The sequence below is a fragment of the Oncorhynchus kisutch genome, linkage group LG1, assembly GCF_002021735.2.
Source record: "Oncorhynchus kisutch isolate 150728-3 linkage group LG1, Okis_V2, whole genome shotgun sequence".
Classification (NCBI taxonomy): Eukaryota; Metazoa; Chordata; class Actinopteri; order Salmoniformes; family Salmonidae; genus Oncorhynchus; species Oncorhynchus kisutch.
Window position 1 is genome coordinate 73,260,438 of NC_034174.2, and position 20,171 is coordinate 73,280,608.

Genomic DNA, 20,171 nt, shown 5'->3' on the forward strand with positions numbered 1-20,171 from the left:
CTCTCTCTCTCTCTCTCTCTCTCTCTGTTTCTCTCTCTCTATCTATCTCTCTCTCTGTTTCTCTCTCTGTTTCGCTCTTTCTCTTTCTGTTTCTCTCTCTCTATCTATCTCTCTCTCTGTTTCTCTCTCTGTTTCGCTCTTTCTCTTTCTGTTTCTCTCTCTCTATCTCTCTCTCTCTCTGTTTCTCTCTCTGTTTCGCTCTTTCTCTCTCTGTTTCTATCTCTCTCTCTGTTTCGCTCTCTCTCTCTGTTTCGCTCTCTCTCTCTCTCTCTCTCTCTCTGTTTCGCTCTCTCTCTCTCTCATTATCTCTGTTTCTCTCTCTGTTTCGCTCTCTCTCTCTCTCTCTCTCATTATCTCTGTTTCTCTCTCTCTGTTTCGCTCTCTCTCTCTGTTTCGCTCTCTCTCTCTCTCTCTCTCTCACTCTCTCTCTGTTTCGCTCTCTCTCTCTCTCATTATCTCTGTTTCTCTCTCTCTCTCTGTCCTCTTTTGCTCTCTTTCATTCTACACACTCCGGAAGCATATGTCACCGCGCTCAAAAAGGAATCGCCTCCTTCTCCTCTCTCCTTTTTCTCATCAATAGCTTCTTTTTGTTTTCCCATCCACCTTACTATCCTTCGGTTCTCTTCTGTTCTCTTCGGTTCTCTTCCCTTCTTTCTAAACCTAGAACCATGTTCTATTTCCAGCTGGTGATCATGGCTGGGACGGTTCTCCTGGCGTACTACTTTGAGTACACAGACACATTCCCCGTTCACGTCCAAGGGTTCTTCTGTTTCGACAAGACGTTCTCCAAACCGTACCCCGGACCCGAGGACGACAGCAAGGCGCCGCCGGCACTGGTCTACTCTCTGGTCACCGCTATCCCTACTGTCACGGTAAGACTGGACTGGAGTAGCCTACAGACACACACACACACCTGGCGTAGCGTCACACACGTGGTGTTTGGATGGAGGTGTGTGTTTATAAGTGGGTGTGTATCCACGTGTCTTCTCCTGCTGTTTTGCATGTGTTACTAACATTCTTTGGAGGAATAATGCATATATTTGTTTTATCTATTGAACTTAATGTGTGCAGCATACACTTTATGTTGAGCAAGTGTATACCATATGTGATGTGTCAGGGGGTATGCAGCATGTATGTCAGTGGGTATGCAGCATGTATGTCAGTGGGTATGCAGCATGTATGTCAGTGAGTATGCAGCATGTATGTCAGTGGGTATGCAGCATGTATGTCAGTGGGTATGCAGCATGTATGTCAGTGGGTATGCAGCATGTATGTCAGTGAGTATGCAGCATGTGTGTCAGTGAGTATGCAGCATGTATGTCAGTGAGTATGCAGCATGTATGTCAGTGGGTATGCAGCATGTATGTCAGTGAGTATGCAGCATGTGTGTCAGTGATTATGCAGCATGTGTGTCAGTGAGTATGCAGCATGTGTGTCAGTGAGTATGCAGCATGTGTCAGTGAGTATGCAACATGTGTGTTAGTGAGTATGCAGCATGTGTGTCAGTGAGTATGCCGCATGTGTGTCAGTGAGTATGCAGCATGTATGTCAGTGGGTATGCAGCATGTGTGTCAGTGAGTATGCAGCATGTATGTCAGTGGGTATGCAGCATGTGTGTCAGTGAGTATGCCGCATGTGTGTCAGTGAGTATGCAGCATGTGTGTCAGTGAGTATGCAGCATGTATGTCAGTGGGTATGCAGCATGTATGTCAGTGGGTATGCAGCATGTATGTCAGTGAGTATGCAGCATGTATGTCAGTGGGTATGCAGCATGTATGTCAGTGGGTATGCAGCATGTATGTCAGTGGGTATGCAGCATGTATGTCAGTGAGTATGCAGCATGTGTGTCAGTGAGTATGCAGCATGTATGTCAGTGAGTATGCAGCATGTATGTCAGTGGGTATGCAGCATGTATGTCAGTGAGTATGCAGCATGTGTGTCAGTGATTATGCAGCATGTGTGTCAGTGAGTATGCAGCATGTGTGTCAGTGAGTATGCAGCATGTGTCAGTGAGTATGCAACATGTGTGTTAGTGAGTATGCAGCATGTGTGTCAGTGAGTATGCCGCATGTGTGTCAGTGAGTATGCAGCATGTATGTCAGTGGGTATGCAGCATGTGTGTCAGTGAGTATGCAGCATGTATGTCAGTGGGTATGCAGCATGTGTGTCAGTGAGTATGCCGCATGTGTGTCAGTGAGTATGCAGCATGTGTGTCAGTGAGTATGCAGCATGTGTGTCAGTGAGTATGCAGAATGTGTGTCAGTGAGTATGCAGCATGTGTGTCAGTGAGTATGCAGCATGTGTGTCAGTGAGCATGCAGAATGTGTGTCAGTGAGTATGCCGCATGTGTGTCAGTGATTATGCAGCATGTGTGTCAGTGAGTATGCCGCATGTGTGTCAGTGAGTATGCAGCATGTGTGTCAGTGAGTATGCAGCATGTGTCAGTGAGTATGCAGCATGTGTGTCAGTGAGTATGCAGAATGTGTGTCAGTGGGTATGCAGCATGTATGTCAGTGGGTATGCAGCATGTATGTCAGTGAGTATGCCGCATGTGTGTCAGTGAGTATGCCGCATGTGTGTCAGTGAGTATGCAGCATGTGTGTCAGTGAGTATGCTGCATGTGTCAGTGAGTATGCAGCATGTGTCAGTGAGTATGCAGAATGTGTGTCAGTGGGTATGCAGCATGTGTCAGTGAGTATGCAGAATGTGTGTATATAATATAATATCAGAGGTTTCTTCCCACACAGACTGACATACATATGCTTTCAAATGAAATTGAATTTGTCAAATGCTTCATAAACATCAGGTGTAGACTACCAGGGAAATGCTTACTTATGGGCCCTTTTGCAACAATGCAGAGTTAAAGATAAATAAAAAAATATATATATACAGTATATACAAATAGTGACATGAGTAATAAATACACAGTGAATAACGAATGACAATAATGAGTCAAAATAACATGTCTATATACAGGGAGTAGCAGCAGCGAGTCGATGTGCAGGAATACAAGGTAACTGAGGTAGATATGTACATATAGGGAGGGGTAAAGTGACTAGGCGACAGGATAGATAATAGACAGTAGCAGCAGCATATGTGGTGAGTGTGTGTGTGTGTGTGTGTGTGTGTGTGTGTGTGTGTGTGTGTGTGTGTGTGTGTGTGTGTGTGTGTGTGTGTGTGTGTGTGTGTGTGTGTGTGTGTGTGTGTGTGTGTGTGTGTGTCTGTGTGTCTGTGTGTGTGTGTGAATCTGTGTGTGGCGTCAGTGTGCATGGTATGTGTGTGTGTTCCCATGCAATGTCAATGCATTCACATATCTACAGTGTGCGAGGATGAGTATTAGACACTACAGTACAGTATAGTATAAATTATACATTGTACGAGTAGAAGTGAACCCCATAGACAGAGCTGACCCTTGACCTTCCCCTCCAGGCTGGTCTCTATGCTCTACTTCAGTCCACTCCTATCACTTCATTAAGGCTTTAGCTCTGAGCCCAGTACATTAAGGGTTTGATATTAACAGTGGTGGACTGTGGCTGAGTGTGGGCAAGGGACTGGACACGCGCCTTAGTGCTTATTGAAGCCATAAATTGCACTGAAACCTGGAACTTCTGCAATCTCTGGCTTTGGACATTAGATTGTATGTACACTGAACAATAATATAAACGCAACATGTAAAGTGTTGGTCCCATGTTTCATGAGGTAAAATAAAAGTACCCATCCCCACAAAAAGCTTATTTCTGTCTATTTTTGGGCACAAATTTGTGTACATCCCTGTTAGTGAGCATTTCTTCTTTGCCAAGATAATCCATCCACCTGACAGGTGTGGCATAACAAGAAGCTGATTAAACAGCATGACATTCACAGGTGCACCTTGTGCTTGGGACAATAAAAGGTCACTCTAAAATGTGCAGTATTGTCACACAACACAATGCCCCAGATTTCCCAAGTTTTGAGGGAGCGTGCAATTGGCATGTTGACTGCAGGAATGTCCACCAGAGCTGTTGCCAGATAATTTCTCTACCATAAGCCGCCTCCAACGTTGTGCTAGAGAATTTGGCAGTATGTCCAACCGTTGTGAACAGAGTGCCCCATGGTGGCGGTGGGGTTATGGTATGAGCAGGCATAATCTACAGAGAACAAACACATTTGCATTTTATCGATGACAATCTGAATGCTCAGAGATACCGGGACCGCCATCACCTCATATTTCAGCATGATAACGCACGGCCCCATGTCACAAGGACCTGTACACAATTACTGGAAGCTGAAAATGCCCCAGTTCTTTCATGGCCTGTATACTCACCAGACATGTCACCCATTGAGCATGTTCGGGATGCTCTGGATCAACATGTCATCAACGTGTCACGCTGCATGAGGCAAATGGTGGTCACTCCAGATACTGACTGGTTTTCTGATCCACGACCCTAACTTTTTTAAAGGTATCTGTGACTAACAGATGACTAACTGTGAATATCTGCATTCCCAAGTCATGTGAAATCCATAGATTAGGGCCTAATGAATTTATTTCAATTGACTGATTTCCTTATATGAACTGTAACTCAGTAAAACCTTTGAAATTGTTGCATGATGCTTTTCTATTTTTGTTCAGTATAAATGGATAGATAGGTGGGTGGGTGGGTGGGTGGGTGGGTGTGTTTGTGCTTGTCTATGTGGAGATGACAGTATTTGTGAGAGACAGTGAATCTGTACAGCATGTTAAGTGTGTTCTACTGCTTTTGTGCATCCATGCAAGTGTGTGTGCGCAACTACCTGCTTGCGTGTGTGTGAGTATGTGTCTGCCTCTATCTATCCGTATACGAGGGAGAACATCTCTGCACATCACAGGGCACTGTAGTCTGGTGTGTGTGGGCGGACAGCAGGCAGCTATAGCATCCTTCACTTCCAGCTACGGAAATGGGTTACATTCTGTGTGACGGATACATCTCACCACCAGTGTGTGTGTGTGTGTGTGTGTGTGTGTGTGTGTGTCGTGTGTGTGCAGGTGTGTGTATGCAGGTGTGTGTGCAGGTGTGTGTGTGTGGAGGCTCTACACATTATGAGAGCCATTGGGAATGCCAAGGCTAAGTGGGGCACAATTCTGGCCAACACACACACACACACACCACTCAGCCTCTAGTAGTAATTACAGTAGCCATCTACATGGCAACACTGCAGTTGGAAGCACTACTTATACCATATCTGGACTGTAAACCCCGGTGGCTAATTACATGTGTGTGTGTCTGTGTGAGTGTGTGTGTGTGTATTGTGTGTGCGTGTGCGTGTGTTGTATGTGACAAGCCACCCCTGGACCTACACAATGAGAGGGTTGAGTTACAAGCACTTACCAGTTTAACATTTGAACTGATCGTCTGCTCAACAGTGTTAATGTTTGGTCATGTTAGCCATGTATAGAATGTGGAAGTAGTCTGGCTGGTGTAGCGGTAATGCCGCAGCCTCCAGTACACATCTACGGTGTCGGCATACAGTAGGTTTAAACCACGGCCTATTGCCTTTTGACACAACGTCTATCTTTCCACGCTGTTATCCTCGTTGTCTGTTTAATAAAGTCTGAAAATACCCTACATATAATACATGTGCCCTATAGGAGGGGACGTGGTGAATGGGAACTCAGCTTGAAGTTGAAGAGCTATTTTAGAAACTTTGTAAATATCTGGGTCACACACACACACACACCCACACACATACCTAATGCTAAATACTGGTGCCCTGAAGAGCTGTTCTCTGTTCTGCTGCTAAGCCCTTGGAACATTATGGAGAGGGAGAGAGGGCGAGGTAGCGAAAGGAGAAAAAGAGAGAGACAGTAGAGAGGAAAGGGGGAAGACAGAGAGAAGAGGGGAAGACTGGGAGAGAAAGAGGAGAAGGATAGAGAGCAGAGAGAGAGAGGGAGTTTAGAGGGTGATATAAAGAGAAAAGAGACTAGAGGGGGAGGAAAGAAGAAAGTAGGAAAGAGGAAGAACGACAGAGAATGATAGAGAGGTAGGGGGAGGGAGAGAGAGAAAGAGAGAGAGAGAAAGAGTTGTTTGTGTGTTTGTGTTGCCTGTCAGTCAAGCCGTAGGAAGTCCCCTTCTCCTCCTGAATTATGGAATGGATCCTGACAGGCAGATAGAGCTGCTGCTGCTGATAACCATACATAGATTGTGTCCCAAATGGCACCCTATTCCATATATAGTGCACTACTTTTGGTATGGGCCCTGGGCAAAAGTAGTGCACTATATATGTCGGGAAAAGGGTGACATTTAGGATGCAACCAGAGAGAGCCAGAGGACAGAGGATAGTGGTGGTGTCACATCGACACCCTTCCCCTCTGTCTCGGTCCCACTGAATGGGACCTGGATATTGAGATTGGTTCCTCCCAATATAAAGAAAAATAGGTGAGAGAGAGTAGACTACCCTCTGTCTGTCTGTCTGTCTGTCTGTCTGTCTGTCTGTCTGTCTGTCTGTCTGTCTGTCTGTCTGTCTGTCTGTCTGTCTGTCTGTCTGTCTGTCTGTCTGTCTGTCTGTCTGTCTGTCTGTCTGTCTGTCTGTCTGTCTGTCTGTCTGTCTGTCTGTCTGTCTGTCTGTCTGTCTGTCTGTCTGTCTGTCTGTGTGTGTCTCTGTCTGTGTGTCTGTCTGTCTGTCTGTCTGTCTGTCTGTCTGTCTGTCTGTCTGTCTGTCTGTCTGTCTGTCTGTCTGTCTGTCTGTCTGTCTGTCTGTCTGTCTGTCTGTCTGTCTGTCTGTCTGTCTGTCTGTCTGTCTGTCTGTCTGTCTGTGTCTCTATCTATCTATCTATCTATCTATCTATCTATCTATCTATCTATCTATCTATCTATCTATCTATCTATCTATCTATCTATCTATCTATCTATCTATCTATCTATCTGTCTGTCTGTCTGTCTGTCTGTCTGTCTGTCTGTCTGTCTGTCTGTCTGTCTGTCTGTCTGTCTGTCTGTCTGTCTGTCTGTCTGTCTGTCTGTCTGTCTGTCTGTCTGTCTGTCTGTCTGTCTGTCTGTCTCTCTGTCTGTCTGTCTCTCTGTCTCTCTGTGTCTCTGTATGTGTCTCTGTCTGTGTCTCTATATGTGTCTCTGTCTGTGTGTCTCTGTCTGTGTCTCTTTGTCCAACTAAACAGGATTTTGTTGAACTGTGAGGAGAAAAAAATAGGGATAGAAAGAGAGGGAAGGACAGAAAGAGAGAGGGAGATCATATGAAATGGAGTATAAAGAGAGAGGGAGATCATATGAAATGGAATAGAAAGAGAGAGGGAGATCATATGAAATGGAATAGAAAGAGAGAGGGAGATCATATGAAATGGAATAGAAAGAGAGAGGGAGATCATATGAAATGGAATAGAAAGAGAGAGGGAGATCATATGAAATGGAATAGAAAGAGAGAGGGAGATCATATGAAATGGAATAGAAAGAGAGAGGGAGATCATATGAAATGGAATAGAAAGAGAGAGGGAGATCATATGAAAAGGAGTAGAAAGAGAGAGGGAGATCATATGAAATGGAATAGAAAGAGAGAGGGAGATCATATGAAATGGAATAGAAAGAGAGAGGGATATCATATGAAATGGAGTATAAAGAGAGAGGGAGGTCATATGAAATGGAGTATAAAGAGAGAGGGAGATCATATGAAATGGAATAGAAAGAGAGAGGGAGATCATATGAAAAGGAGTAGAAAAAGAGAGGGAGATCATATGAAATGGAGTATAAAGAGAGAGGGAGGTCATATGAAATGGAATAGAAAGAGAGAGGGAGATCATATGAAATGGAATAGAAAGAGAGAGGGAGATCATATGAAAAGGAGTAGAAAGAGAGCGATGGAAGGGGAGAAATGGTCTGGACTATAACCTAGATTCTCCACAAAGCGACCGGGAAGTCTGCCCAGGCAGGAATGAAAGAGAGAATAAAGGAAGGATGAGAGAGAAGGAAGAGCAAGAGAGAGTGTGGGTAGGAAGCTAAATCGTCATGGTAACACTAGGACTGGTTTGTGAGACTCTATGCCATGTTCAGTTGAAGTCGGAAGTTTACATACACCTTAGCCAAACGCATTTAAACTCAGTTTTTCACTATTTCTATCATTTATTCTTGTAAAAATTCCCTGTCTTAGGTCAGTTAGGATCACCACTTTATTTTAAGAATATGAAATGTCAAAATAATATTAGAGAGAATGATTTATTTGGGCTTATATTTCTTCCATCACATTCCCAGTGGGTCAGAAATTGACATACACTCAATTAGTATTTGGTAGAATTGTCTTTAAATTGTTTAACTTGGGTCAAACGTTTCAGGTAGAATTCCACAAATTTTCCACAATAAGTTGGGTGAATTTTGGCCCATTCCTCCTGACAGAGCTGGTGTAACTGAGTCAGGTTTGTAGGCCTCCTTGCTTGAACACACTTTTTCAGTTCTGCCCACAAGTTTTCTATAGGATTGCGGTCAGGGCTATACCTTGACTTTGTTGTCCTTAAGCCATTTTGCCACAACTTTGGAAGTATGCTTGAGGTCATTGACCCATTTGCAAACAAGCTTTAATTTCCTGACTGATGTCTTGAGATGTTGCTTCAATATATCCACTTAATTTTCGTTCTCATGATGCCATCTATATTGTGAAGTGCACCAGTCCCTCCTGCAGCAAAGCACCCCCACAACATGATGCTGCCACCCCCATGCTTCACGGTTGGGATGGTGTTCTTCGGCTTGCAAGCCTCCCCCTTTTTCCTCCAAACATAACGACGGTCATTATGGCCAAACAGTTCTATTTTTGTTTCATCAGACCAGAGGACATTTCTCCAAAAAGTACGATCTTTGTCCCCATATGCAGTTGCAAACCGCAGTCTGGCTTTTTTGTGGTGGTTTTAGTGCAGTGGCTTCTTCCTTGCTGAGCGGCCTTTCAGGTCATGCCGATATAGGACCCGTTTTACTGTGGATATAGATACTTCTGTACCTGTTTCCTTCAGCATCTTCACAAGGTCCTTTGCTGGAGTTCTGGGATTGATTTGCATTTTTCGCACCAAAGTACGTTCATCTCTAGGAGACAGAACGCATCTCCTTCCTGAGCGGTTTGACGGCTGCGTGGTCCCATGGTGTTTATACTTGCGTACTATTGTTTGTACAGAACGTGGTACCTTCAGGTGTTTGTAAATTGCTCCCAAGGATGAACCAGACTTGTGCAGGTCTACATTTTTTTTCTGAGGTCTTGGCTGATTTCTTTTGATTTTCCAATGATGTCAAACAAATAAGCACTGAGTTTGAAGGTAGACCTTGAAATACATCCACAGGTACACCTCCAATTGACTCAAATTATGTCAATTAGCCTATCAGAAGCTTCTAAAGCCATGACATCATTTTCGGGAATTTTCCAAGCTGTTTAAAGGCACGGTCAACTTAGTGTACCTAAACTTCTGACTAACTGGAATTGTGATACAGTGAATTATAAGTGTAATAATCTGTCTGTAAACAATTGTTGGAAAAATGACTTGTGTCATGCACAAAGTAGATGTCCTAACCGACTTGCCAAAACTATAGTTTGTTAACAAGACATTTATGGGGTGGTTGAAAAACTCATTTTAATGACTCCAGTCTAAGTGAATGTAAACTTCTGACTTCAACTGTATGTTATTCACAAGTTTTTATATAGAATTTATAAGGCACTAACTGTATGCATCGGGACCCCATCACACACACACACACACACACATACCGTGAGATGACGATGTGTAACGAACAATAGGGAAATATCAAATCAAAGTTCATTGTTGTCACTTGCATAGGTTTGCAGATGCTAATAATAACTAGCAATACAAAACAATATGCACAGAATCCCAAAAAGTACAGGTTTGTGTCAAGAACTGCAGCGCTACTGGGTTTTTCACACTCAACAGTTTCCTGTGTGTATCAAAAATGGTCCACCACCCAAAGGACATCCAGCCAACTTGACACAACTGTGGGAAGCATTGGAGTCGACCAGCATCCCTGTGGAACACTTTGTTTACATTTATTATTATTATTATTCATTTTTTTGCGTGGGTGTGTGCTATACCACTTCTTATAACTATAAGTTAAGTATATCTATAAGAAAAATAAGATGACACCCAGCTTTGGATTTGGTTTGATGACTTGGTAGCTAGGTGGCTACATGTCAAGATCAAGCTTCTAGGTTACAGCAGAGACATTAAATCCCTTCCTGGGTCAAGGTCCCTGTTGCCTAAATTGTTTGGTGCGTAAAAACCCCCAGATATAATAATAATAATAATTTGGGTTGAAATAGCACCCCTTGTGTGCACCTCCGGTAATACCGTATGCTCCGGTATGGTACAGAAACGGTACGATGGTATGAATATCTGCATACCGCCCAACCCTACCGCTGTCCATCAACATTATCTTATAAAATCATTATAAAATCTCTATATCACTTATTAACCTCTCCCTTCGTCTCTCCATCATCCATTCTCCTCTTCTATTGTAAACGGCTGTGACTCCTGAACACGCTCCACTGTTGGACATGAGAAAGCTCTTCTGCTCCACTTTCCAACCGTGAGATTTGACAGATCTACCAGCAGTCACAAGCACCAGCACACACACACTGATACAGTATACACACACACACACACACACTCACTCACACACTGATACAGTATACACACACACACTCCCTCACACACTGATACAGTATACACACACACACACACACACACACTCACTCACACACTGATACAGTATACACACACACACACTCCCTCACACACTGATACAGTACACACACACACACACTCCCTCACACACTGATACAGTATACACACACACACACACTCACTCACACACTGATACAGTATACACACACACTCCCTCACACACTGATACAGTATACACACACACACAGTTCACACATAGACTCTCTCTCTCTCTCTCTCTCTCTCACACACACACTCCCTCACACACTGATACAGTATACACACACACACACACTCCCTCACACACTGATACAGTATACACACACACACACTCCCTCACACACTGATACAGTATACACACACACACAGTTCACACATAGACTCTCTCTCTCTCTCTCTCTCTCACACACACACTCCCTCACACACTGATACAGTATACACACACACACACTCACTCACACACTGATACAGTATACACACACACACTCCCTCACACACTGATACAGTATACACACACACACACACTCCCTCACACACTGATACAGTATACACACACACACAGTTCACACATAGACTCTCTCTCTCTCTCTCTCACTCACACACTGATACAGTATACACACACACACTCACACACTGATACAGTATACACACACACACAGTTCACACATAGACTCTCTCTCTCTCTCTCTCTCTCTCTCACTCACACACTGATACAGTATACACACACACACACACACACACACACACACACACACACACACACACACATATACACACTTCAAAGAAAAACACAGCAATGTGATCCTCTCTGAAGGAGAAGACAGCCGGTATCAATCATCGTTGGTCACCCTCATCTATCATCTTCTCTCTCTCTCTGTCTCTCTCCCTCTCCCTTCTCTCTCTCTCTTTCTCTCTCTCTCTCTGTCTCTCTCTCTCTCCTCCCTCATTTTTCTTCATCTCTCTCTCTCTGTTGCTCTCTCTCTCTCTCTCTCTCTCTGTTGCTCTCTCTCTCTCTCTCTCTCTCTTTCTCCCTCTCCTTTCCTCCATCCCTTCCTGCGACTCTTGAAAGTCAGCAGGAAGGAGCAGGTCCATCTTTGGTTCATTTGATCTGTTCTAACTAGTGTTTCACATCTGTCTGTCAGTCCTCTCTTCACTTCTCATCTTCTGATCTAAAGCTCCACGTTGGAGTCCAGCAGTGTCTCCGAGTGTCACAGACAGCAGAATACCAGTATTTGTAGGTTCTACTCCTCTGTGAGTGCCAGTTATGTAAACTCATTGTCACCAGTGTGTCTGACACAGTCTCTTTAAGAGTGTTTACCTATTGATAATATTGTGGCAGCAGCTGTTCACATGAATCCACAAAGGGCCCGACATTGCAAGCAAACCTCAGTGTGTGTGTGTCTGTGTGTATTCATGCCCATAGGCCTGTGCAGCGGTGTGTTTGTGCGTGTATGCCTGGTACTGTACGTGTGCATACGTAGAGTATGTGTGTGTGTCTTGTGTGTGTGTGTGTGTGTGTGTGTGTGTGTGTGTGTGTGTGTGTGTGTGTGTGTGTGTGTGTGTGTGTGTGTGTGTGTGTGTGTGTGTGTGTGTGTGTGTGTGTGTGTGTGTGTGTGTGTGTGTGTGTGTACTTGTGCATGTTAATAATGTAAAGGCTCCTGGATAGAGGATGTGCCATAGCTGACTGTTTAAAATGTGTTATTATGTATAAATGATGTTTCCCCTCCCTTTATACTGCTGTAGTAGAACACTGGTATCTCACCTGTAAAAAGACACACACTACAGACTAACACTAAACACTAACCATCACCACTAACATGAGGCCTAGAGGCTAACACTGAACCAAACGTGGTGAATGCTCAGTCACTTAACATGTGTTGTGTGTGTTAATATTGAAGTGAGGCCTGTGTGAAGTCCATTACAGTCCATTATAAGACGGGTTGCGACGTTGGTTCTGTTAAGTAGGGTTGCCATATTGGGTCGATTTCAAGCCTCGACTCATCTAATGGGTTTCCATTGAGTTGTATTGACGTTTGACGGTACACTAGAATCGCGCCTGTGGTGAGATCCTGAGGTTACAGGGTTTTCCTCCAACTGTGCATCCAGTCCCTGTCGGGAATCAGAATCCATATTTGGATTAAAAAGTTCAAAGTGCAACAGAGTAGGAGCACAAGAGAGCACAATGACATTACACATAACCTCCACTCCACATCCAAACGAATAGACCCCGTGTTCACAAAATAGCTGTTTTACACCATAGCTGTTTAACACCATAGCTGTTTTACACCATAGCTGTTTAACACCATAGCTGTTTAACGCCATAGCTGTTTTACACCATAGCTGTTTTACACCATAGCTGTTTTACACCATAGCTGTTTTACACCATAGCTGTTTAACACCATAGCTGTTTTACAACATAGCTGTTTTACACCATAGCTGTTTTACAACATAGCTGTTTTACACCATAGCTGTTTTATACCATAGCTGTTTTACACCATAGCTGTTTTACACCATAGCTGTTAAACACCATAGCTGTTTTACACCATAGCTGTTTTACACCATAGCTGTTTTACACCATAGCTGTTTTACACCATAGCTGTTTTATACCACAGCTGTTTTACACCATAGCTGTTTTACACCATAGCTGTTTTACACCATAGCTGTTTAACACCATAGCTGTTTAACACCATAGCTGTTTTATACCATAGCTGTTTTACACCATAGCTGTTTTACACCATAGCTGTTTTACACAGTAGCTGTTTAACACCATAGCTGTTTTACACCATAGCTGTTTTACACCATAGCTGTTTTACACCATAGCTGTTTAACACCATAGCTGTTTTACACCATAGCTGTTTTACACCATAGCTGTTTTACACCATAGCTGTTTTACACCATAGCGGTTTTACACCATAGCTGTTTTACACCATAGCGGTTTTACACCATAGCTGTTTTACACCATAGCTGTTTTACACCATAGCGGTTTTACACCATAGCTGTTTTACACCATAGCTGTTTTACACAGTAGCTGTTTTACACCATAGCTGTTTTACACCATAGCTGTTTTACACCATAGCTGTTTAACACCATAGCTGTTTTACACCATAGCTGTTTTACACCATAGCTGTTTTACACCATAGCGGTTTTACACCATAGCGGTTTTACACCATAGCTGTTTTACACCATAGCTGTGTTACACCATAGCTGTTTTACACCATAGCTGTTTTACACCATAGCGGTTTTACACCATAGCGGTTTTACACCATAGCTGTTCTCCATTTACCTCTCTGTTTCCCATAGTTATACCGCTGTCCTCACATCCCTGCTTCCCCACTCACATCCTCACATCCCTGCTTCTCCACTCACTTCCTCACATCCCTGCTTCACCACTCACTTCCTCACATCCCTGCTTCACCACTCACTTCCTCACATCCCTGCTTCACCACTCACTTCCTCACATCCCTGCTTCTCCACTCACTTCCTCACATCCCTGCTTCACCACTCACTTCCTCACATCCCTGCTTCTCCACTCACTTCCTCACATCCCTGCTTCACCACTCACTTCCTCACATCCCTGCTTCACCACTCACTTCCTCACATCCCTGCTTCACCACTCACTTCCTCACATCCCTGCTTCTCCACTCACTTCCTCACATCCCTGCTTCTCCACTCACTTCCTCACATCCTTGCTTCACCACTCACTTCCTCACATCCCTGCTTCACCACTCACTTCCTCACATCCCTGCTTCTCCACTCACTTCCTCACATCCCTGCTTCACTGCTCACTTCCTCACATCCCTGCCTCACCACTCACTTCCTCACATCCCTGCTTCACCACTCACTTCCTCACATCCCTGCTTCACCACTCACATCCTCACATCCCTGCTTCCCCACTCACTTCCTCACATCCCTGCTTCCTCACATCCCTGCTTCTCCACTCACTTCCTCACATCCCTGCTTCACCACTCACTTCCTCACATCCCTGCTTCACCACTCACTTCCTCACATCCCTGCTTCTCCACTCACTTCCTCACATCCCTGCTTCACCACTCACTTCCTCACATCCCTGCTTCTCCACTCACTTCCTCACATCCCTGCTTCTCCACTCACTTCCTCACATCCCTGCTTCTCCACTCACTTCCTCACATCCCTGCTTCTCCCCACATTCCCCACATCCCTGATCACACACACACACACACACACACACACACACACACACACACACACACACACACACACACACACACACACACACACACACACACACACACACACACACACACACACACACACACACACACACACACACAGAGAGAGAGAGACCTCCCCTTTGACACAGATTCACACATACTCACACACAAGCCCTTTATCTCCCTAACCCCTGTTAGATCCTCCATACAGCTCTGATCAGAATACTGCTGAGCCCCTCCAATGATCACAGGACCCTTTGACAGAGAGAGACCGATGATGTAGGGTACATGATCATGCAATATGCATGGTGCGGTAGGAGCGTGGGATGCTAAAACGCTAGATAGCTAAATCTCACCGCATACTGAACACTATTAGAAAAAAATATGCAATCTAGACCCTAAAAGGGTTCTTCGGCTGTCCCCATAGGACAACCCTTTGAATAACCTTTTTTTGGTTCCAGGTAGAAACCCTTTTGGTTCCAGGTAGAACTATTTTGGGTTCCATGTAGAACCCTCTGTGTAAAGGGTTCTACATGGAAGATTATGTGTTTAGATCAGTATGTAATAAGATTTAATTGAACTACAGCATTCATCCAGGCTTTTGAAAAATGTATCTAAAGAGTTTGGGAATCCCTGAGAAGAGTGATCTCTGATGCTAGATACTGTTCCTTCTATTTGAAAAACATTGTTCAGCTCTTGCACAGCCTTCACATTACTTCAGATAGTCTGACATCACAAGGGAAGGATCAAGGATCATACAAAGCCCTACACATCTCCTCCTCCTCTCCTCCTGTCTCCTCTCCTCACTTCTCCTCTGCTATTCAAGACAGCCAAGCCTTCAAGTGTGACTCTCACACTCTGACAGATGATTAGAAGACCCAGACCTAGATTTCTACCACTACATGGCCCTCCTTGTGCTATGGAGCGGTAAACACACACACACGCATGCGCACACACACACACACACACGCATGCACACACACACCCTCTGTGGAAAGGCGTTCTTCCTGGAACCCAAAAATATGATCCTATGGGGACGGCCAAAGAACCCTTTTGGAACCCTTTTTTCTAGGAGTGTACGCTAACATCTGAGCCCTCACCGGGGCCCTCGGGCCTGTGTAGAGTGAAGGGGAATGAGAGGAGACAGTAATAGCGTTAGCCTGTGAGGTGGTTGAGTCATCTTCAGAGCTCAGCACCCGTAGGGACAGAGACCATGCATATGAATGGCATCGTTTGCATCCCACATGGCACCCTATTATCCTATAGTGCACTACTTTTGACCAGAACCCCATGGACCCTGGTCAAAAGTAGTGCACTAAGCATGGAATAGGGTGCCATTTGGGACACAGACCCGTTTAAGACTACTTTTGGTCGTTACTATACATGGGTACTATTGGGAAGGCATAACCCTGCTGAACCATGGCTGTTGTAAATGCCAGTGGGGCAAAACTGGATGTACTATCTACTATATATATCTATATACAGTAGTTATATCTCTATACAGTAGTTGTATCTCTATACAGTAGTTATATCTCTATACAGTAGTTATATCTCTATGCAGTAGTTATATCTCTATACAGTAGTTATATCTCTAACAGTAGTTATATCTCTATGCAGTAGTTATATCTCTATACAGTAGTTATATCTCTGTACAGTAGTTATATCTCTATACAGTAGTTATATCTCTAACAGTAGTTATATCTCTATACAGTAGTTATATCTCTAACAGTAGTTATATCTCTATACAGTAGTTATATCTCTAACAGTAGTTATATCTCTAACAGTAGTTATATCTCTAACAGTAGTTATATCTCTGTACAGTAGTTATATCTCTAACAGTAGTTATATCTCTATACAGTAGTTATATCTCTGTACAGTAGTTATATCTCTGTACAGTAGTTATATCTCTAACAGTAGTTATATCTCTAACAGTAGTTATATCTCTATACAGTAGTTATATCTCTAACAGTAGTTATATCTCTAACAGTAGTTATATCTCTATACAGTAGTTATATCTATATACAGTAGTTATATCTCTATACAGTAGTTATATCTCTATACAGTAGTTATATCTCTATACAGTAGTTATATCTCTAACAGTAGTTATATCTCTAACAGTAGTTATATCTATATACAGTAGTTATATCTCTGTACAGTAGTTATATCTCTATACAGTAGTTATATCTCTATACAGTAGTTATATCTCTAACAGTAGTTATATCTCTAACAGTAGTTATATCTCTAACAGTAGTTATATCTATATACAGTAGTTATATCTCTGTACAGTAGTTATATCTCTGTACAGTAGTTATATCTCTAACAGTAGTTATATCTCTATACAGTAGTTATATCTCTAACAGTAGTTATATCTATATACAGTAGTTATATCTCTGTACAGTAGTTATATCTCTAACAGTAGTTATATCTATATACAGTAGTTATATCTCTAACAGTAGTTATAGTGTATCTCTAACAGTAGTTATATCTATATACAGTAGTTATATCTCTATACAGTAGTTATATCTCTATACAGTAGTTATATCTCTATACAGTAGTTATATCTCTATGCAGTAGTTATATCTCTATACAGTAGTTATATCTCTATACAGTAGTTATATCTCTATGCAGTAGTTATATCTCTAACAGTAGTTATATCTCTAACAGTAGTTATATCTCTATACAGTAGTTATATCTCTGTACAGTAGTTATATCTCTATACAGTAGTTATATCTCTAACAGTAGTTATATCTCTAACAGTAGTTATATCTATATACAGTAGTTATATCTCTATACAGTAGTTATATCTCTAACAGTAGTTATATCTCTAACAGTAGTTATATCTCTAACAGTAGTTATATCTCTGTACAGTAGTTATATCTCTAACAGTAGTTATATCTCTATACAGTAGTTATATCTCTGTACAGTAGTTATATCTCTAACAGTAGTTATATCTCTAACAGTAGTTATATCTCTATACAGTAGTTATATCTCTAACAGTAGTTATATCTCTAACAGTAGTTATATCTCTATACAGTAGTTATATCTATATACAGTAGTTATATCTCTATACAGTAGTTATATCTCTATACAGTAGTTATATCTCTATACAGTAGTTATATCTCTATACAGTAGTTATATCTCTAACAGTAGTTATATCTCTAACAGTAGTTATATCTATATACAGTAGTTATATCTCTGTACAGTAGTTATATCTCTATACAGTAGTTATATCTCTATACAGTAGTTATATCTCTAACAGTAGTTATATCTCTAACAGTAGTTATATCTATATACAGTAGTTATATCTCTGTACAGTAGTTATATCTCTATACAGTAGTTATATCTCTAACAGTAGTTATATCTCTAACAGTAGTTATATCTCTAACAGTAGTTATATCTATATACAGTAGTTATATCTCTGTACAGTAGTTATATCTCTGTACAGTAGTTATATCTCTAACAGTAGTTATATCTCTATACAGTAGTTATATCTCTAACAGTAGTTATATCTATATACAGTAGTTATATCTCTGTACAGTAGTTATATCTCTAACAGTAGTTATATCTCTATACAGTAGTTATATCTCTGTACAGTAGTTATATCTCTAACAGTAGTTATATCTATATACAGTAGTTATATCTCTAACAGTAGTTATAGTGTATCTCTAACAGTAGTTATAGTGTATCTCTAACAGTAGTTATATCTATATACAGTAGTTATATCTCTATACAGTAGTTATATCTCTATACAGTAGTTATATCTCTATGCAGTAGTTATATCTCTATACAGTAGTTATATCTCTATACAGTAGTTATATCTCTATGCAGTAGTTATATCTCTAACAGTAGTTATATCTCTAACAGTAGTTATATCTCTATACAGTAGTTATATCTCTGTACAGTAGTTATATCTCTATACAGTAGTTATATCTCTAACAGTAGTTATATCTCTAACAGTAGTTATATCTATATACAGTAGTTATATCTCTAACAGTAGTTATATCTCTAACAGTAGTTATATCTCTATACAGTAGTTATATCTCTGTACAGTAGTTATATCTCTATACAGTAGTTATATCTCTGTACAGTAGTTATATCTCTATACAGTAGTTATATCTCTATACAGTAGTTATATCTATATACAGTAGTTATATCTATATACAGTATGTAACGGCGTTCTTCGTTTGTTGAGAGAGAGTCGGACCGAAATGCAGCGTGGTGGTTACTCATGTCTTTAATGAAGAAAAGTGCGATACATGAAAATAACTAATAAATACAAAAACAACAAACGGAACGTGAAACCTAATACAGCCTATCTGGTGAAACTACACAGAGACAGGAACAATCACCCACGAAAGACAAAGCGAACAACTCAGGCTACCTAAATACGGTTCCCAATCAGAGGCAACGAGAAGCACCTGACTGCTGATTGAGAACCGCCTCAGGCAGCCAAGCCTATACAACACCCCTAATCAGCCGCGATCCCAAATACTACAAACCCCAATATGAAACACAACACACAAACCCATGTCACACCCTGGCCTGAACAAATAATTAAAGAAAACACAAAATACTAAGACCAAGGCGTGACAGAACCCCCCCCCCAAGGTGCGGACTCCCGGACGCACCTCAAAACCATAGGGAGGGTCCGGGTGGGCGTCTGTCCATAGTGGCGGCTCCGGCTCGGGACGTGGACCCCACTCCATAAATGTCATAGTTCCTCCCCTTCGCGTCCTGGGATAATCCACCCTCGCCGCCGACCATGGCCTAATAGTCCTCACCCAGAACCCCACAGAACTGAGGAGCAGCTCGTGACTGAGGGGCATCTCGGGACTGAGGGACAGCTCGGGACTGAGGGGCAGCTCGGGGACTAAGGGGCAGCTCGGGACTGAGGGGCAGCTCGGGACTGCGGGGCAGCCCGGAACTGAGGGGCAGCTCGGGACTGAGGGGCAGCCCGGAACTGAGGGGCAGCTCGGGACTGAGGGGCAACTCGGGACTGAGGGGCAGCTCGGGACTGAGGGGCAGCCCGGAACTGAGGGGCAGCCCGGAACTGAGGGGAAGCCCAGTACTGAGAGGAAGCCCAGTACTGAGAGGAAGCCCAGTACTGAGAGGAAGCCCAGTACTGAGAGGAAGCCCAGTACTGAGATGAAGCTCAGGTAGGTAGTAGGCTCCGGTAGATCCTGGCTGGCTGGCGGATCTGGAAGATTCAGGTTGATTGGCGGATCTAGCTGCTCTATGCAGACTGACAGCTCTGACTGCTCCATGCAGGCTGACAGCTCCTTGCAGACTGGCAGCTCTTTGCAGACTGA

General features: G+C 42.7%; 1 protein-coding gene across 3 annotated transcripts in view; it reads left to right on the forward strand.

Moving 5' to 3' along the window:
* Nucleotides 1–20,171, forward strand: part of plppr2b (phospholipid phosphatase related 2b) — a 64,071-nt gene that overhangs the window by 24,148 nt on the left and 19,752 nt on the right. For 2 of the 3 annotated variants that reach the window (XM_031832576.1, XM_031832590.1), the window contains exon 3: nt 684–872. In XM_031832576.1, the coding sequence (XP_031688436.1) occupies nt 684–872 (189 nt within the window). Of the gene's footprint in view, nt 1–414; nt 873–20,171 lie in introns of those variants that run through there. The other variant, XM_031832584.1, reaches the window with a different exon arrangement.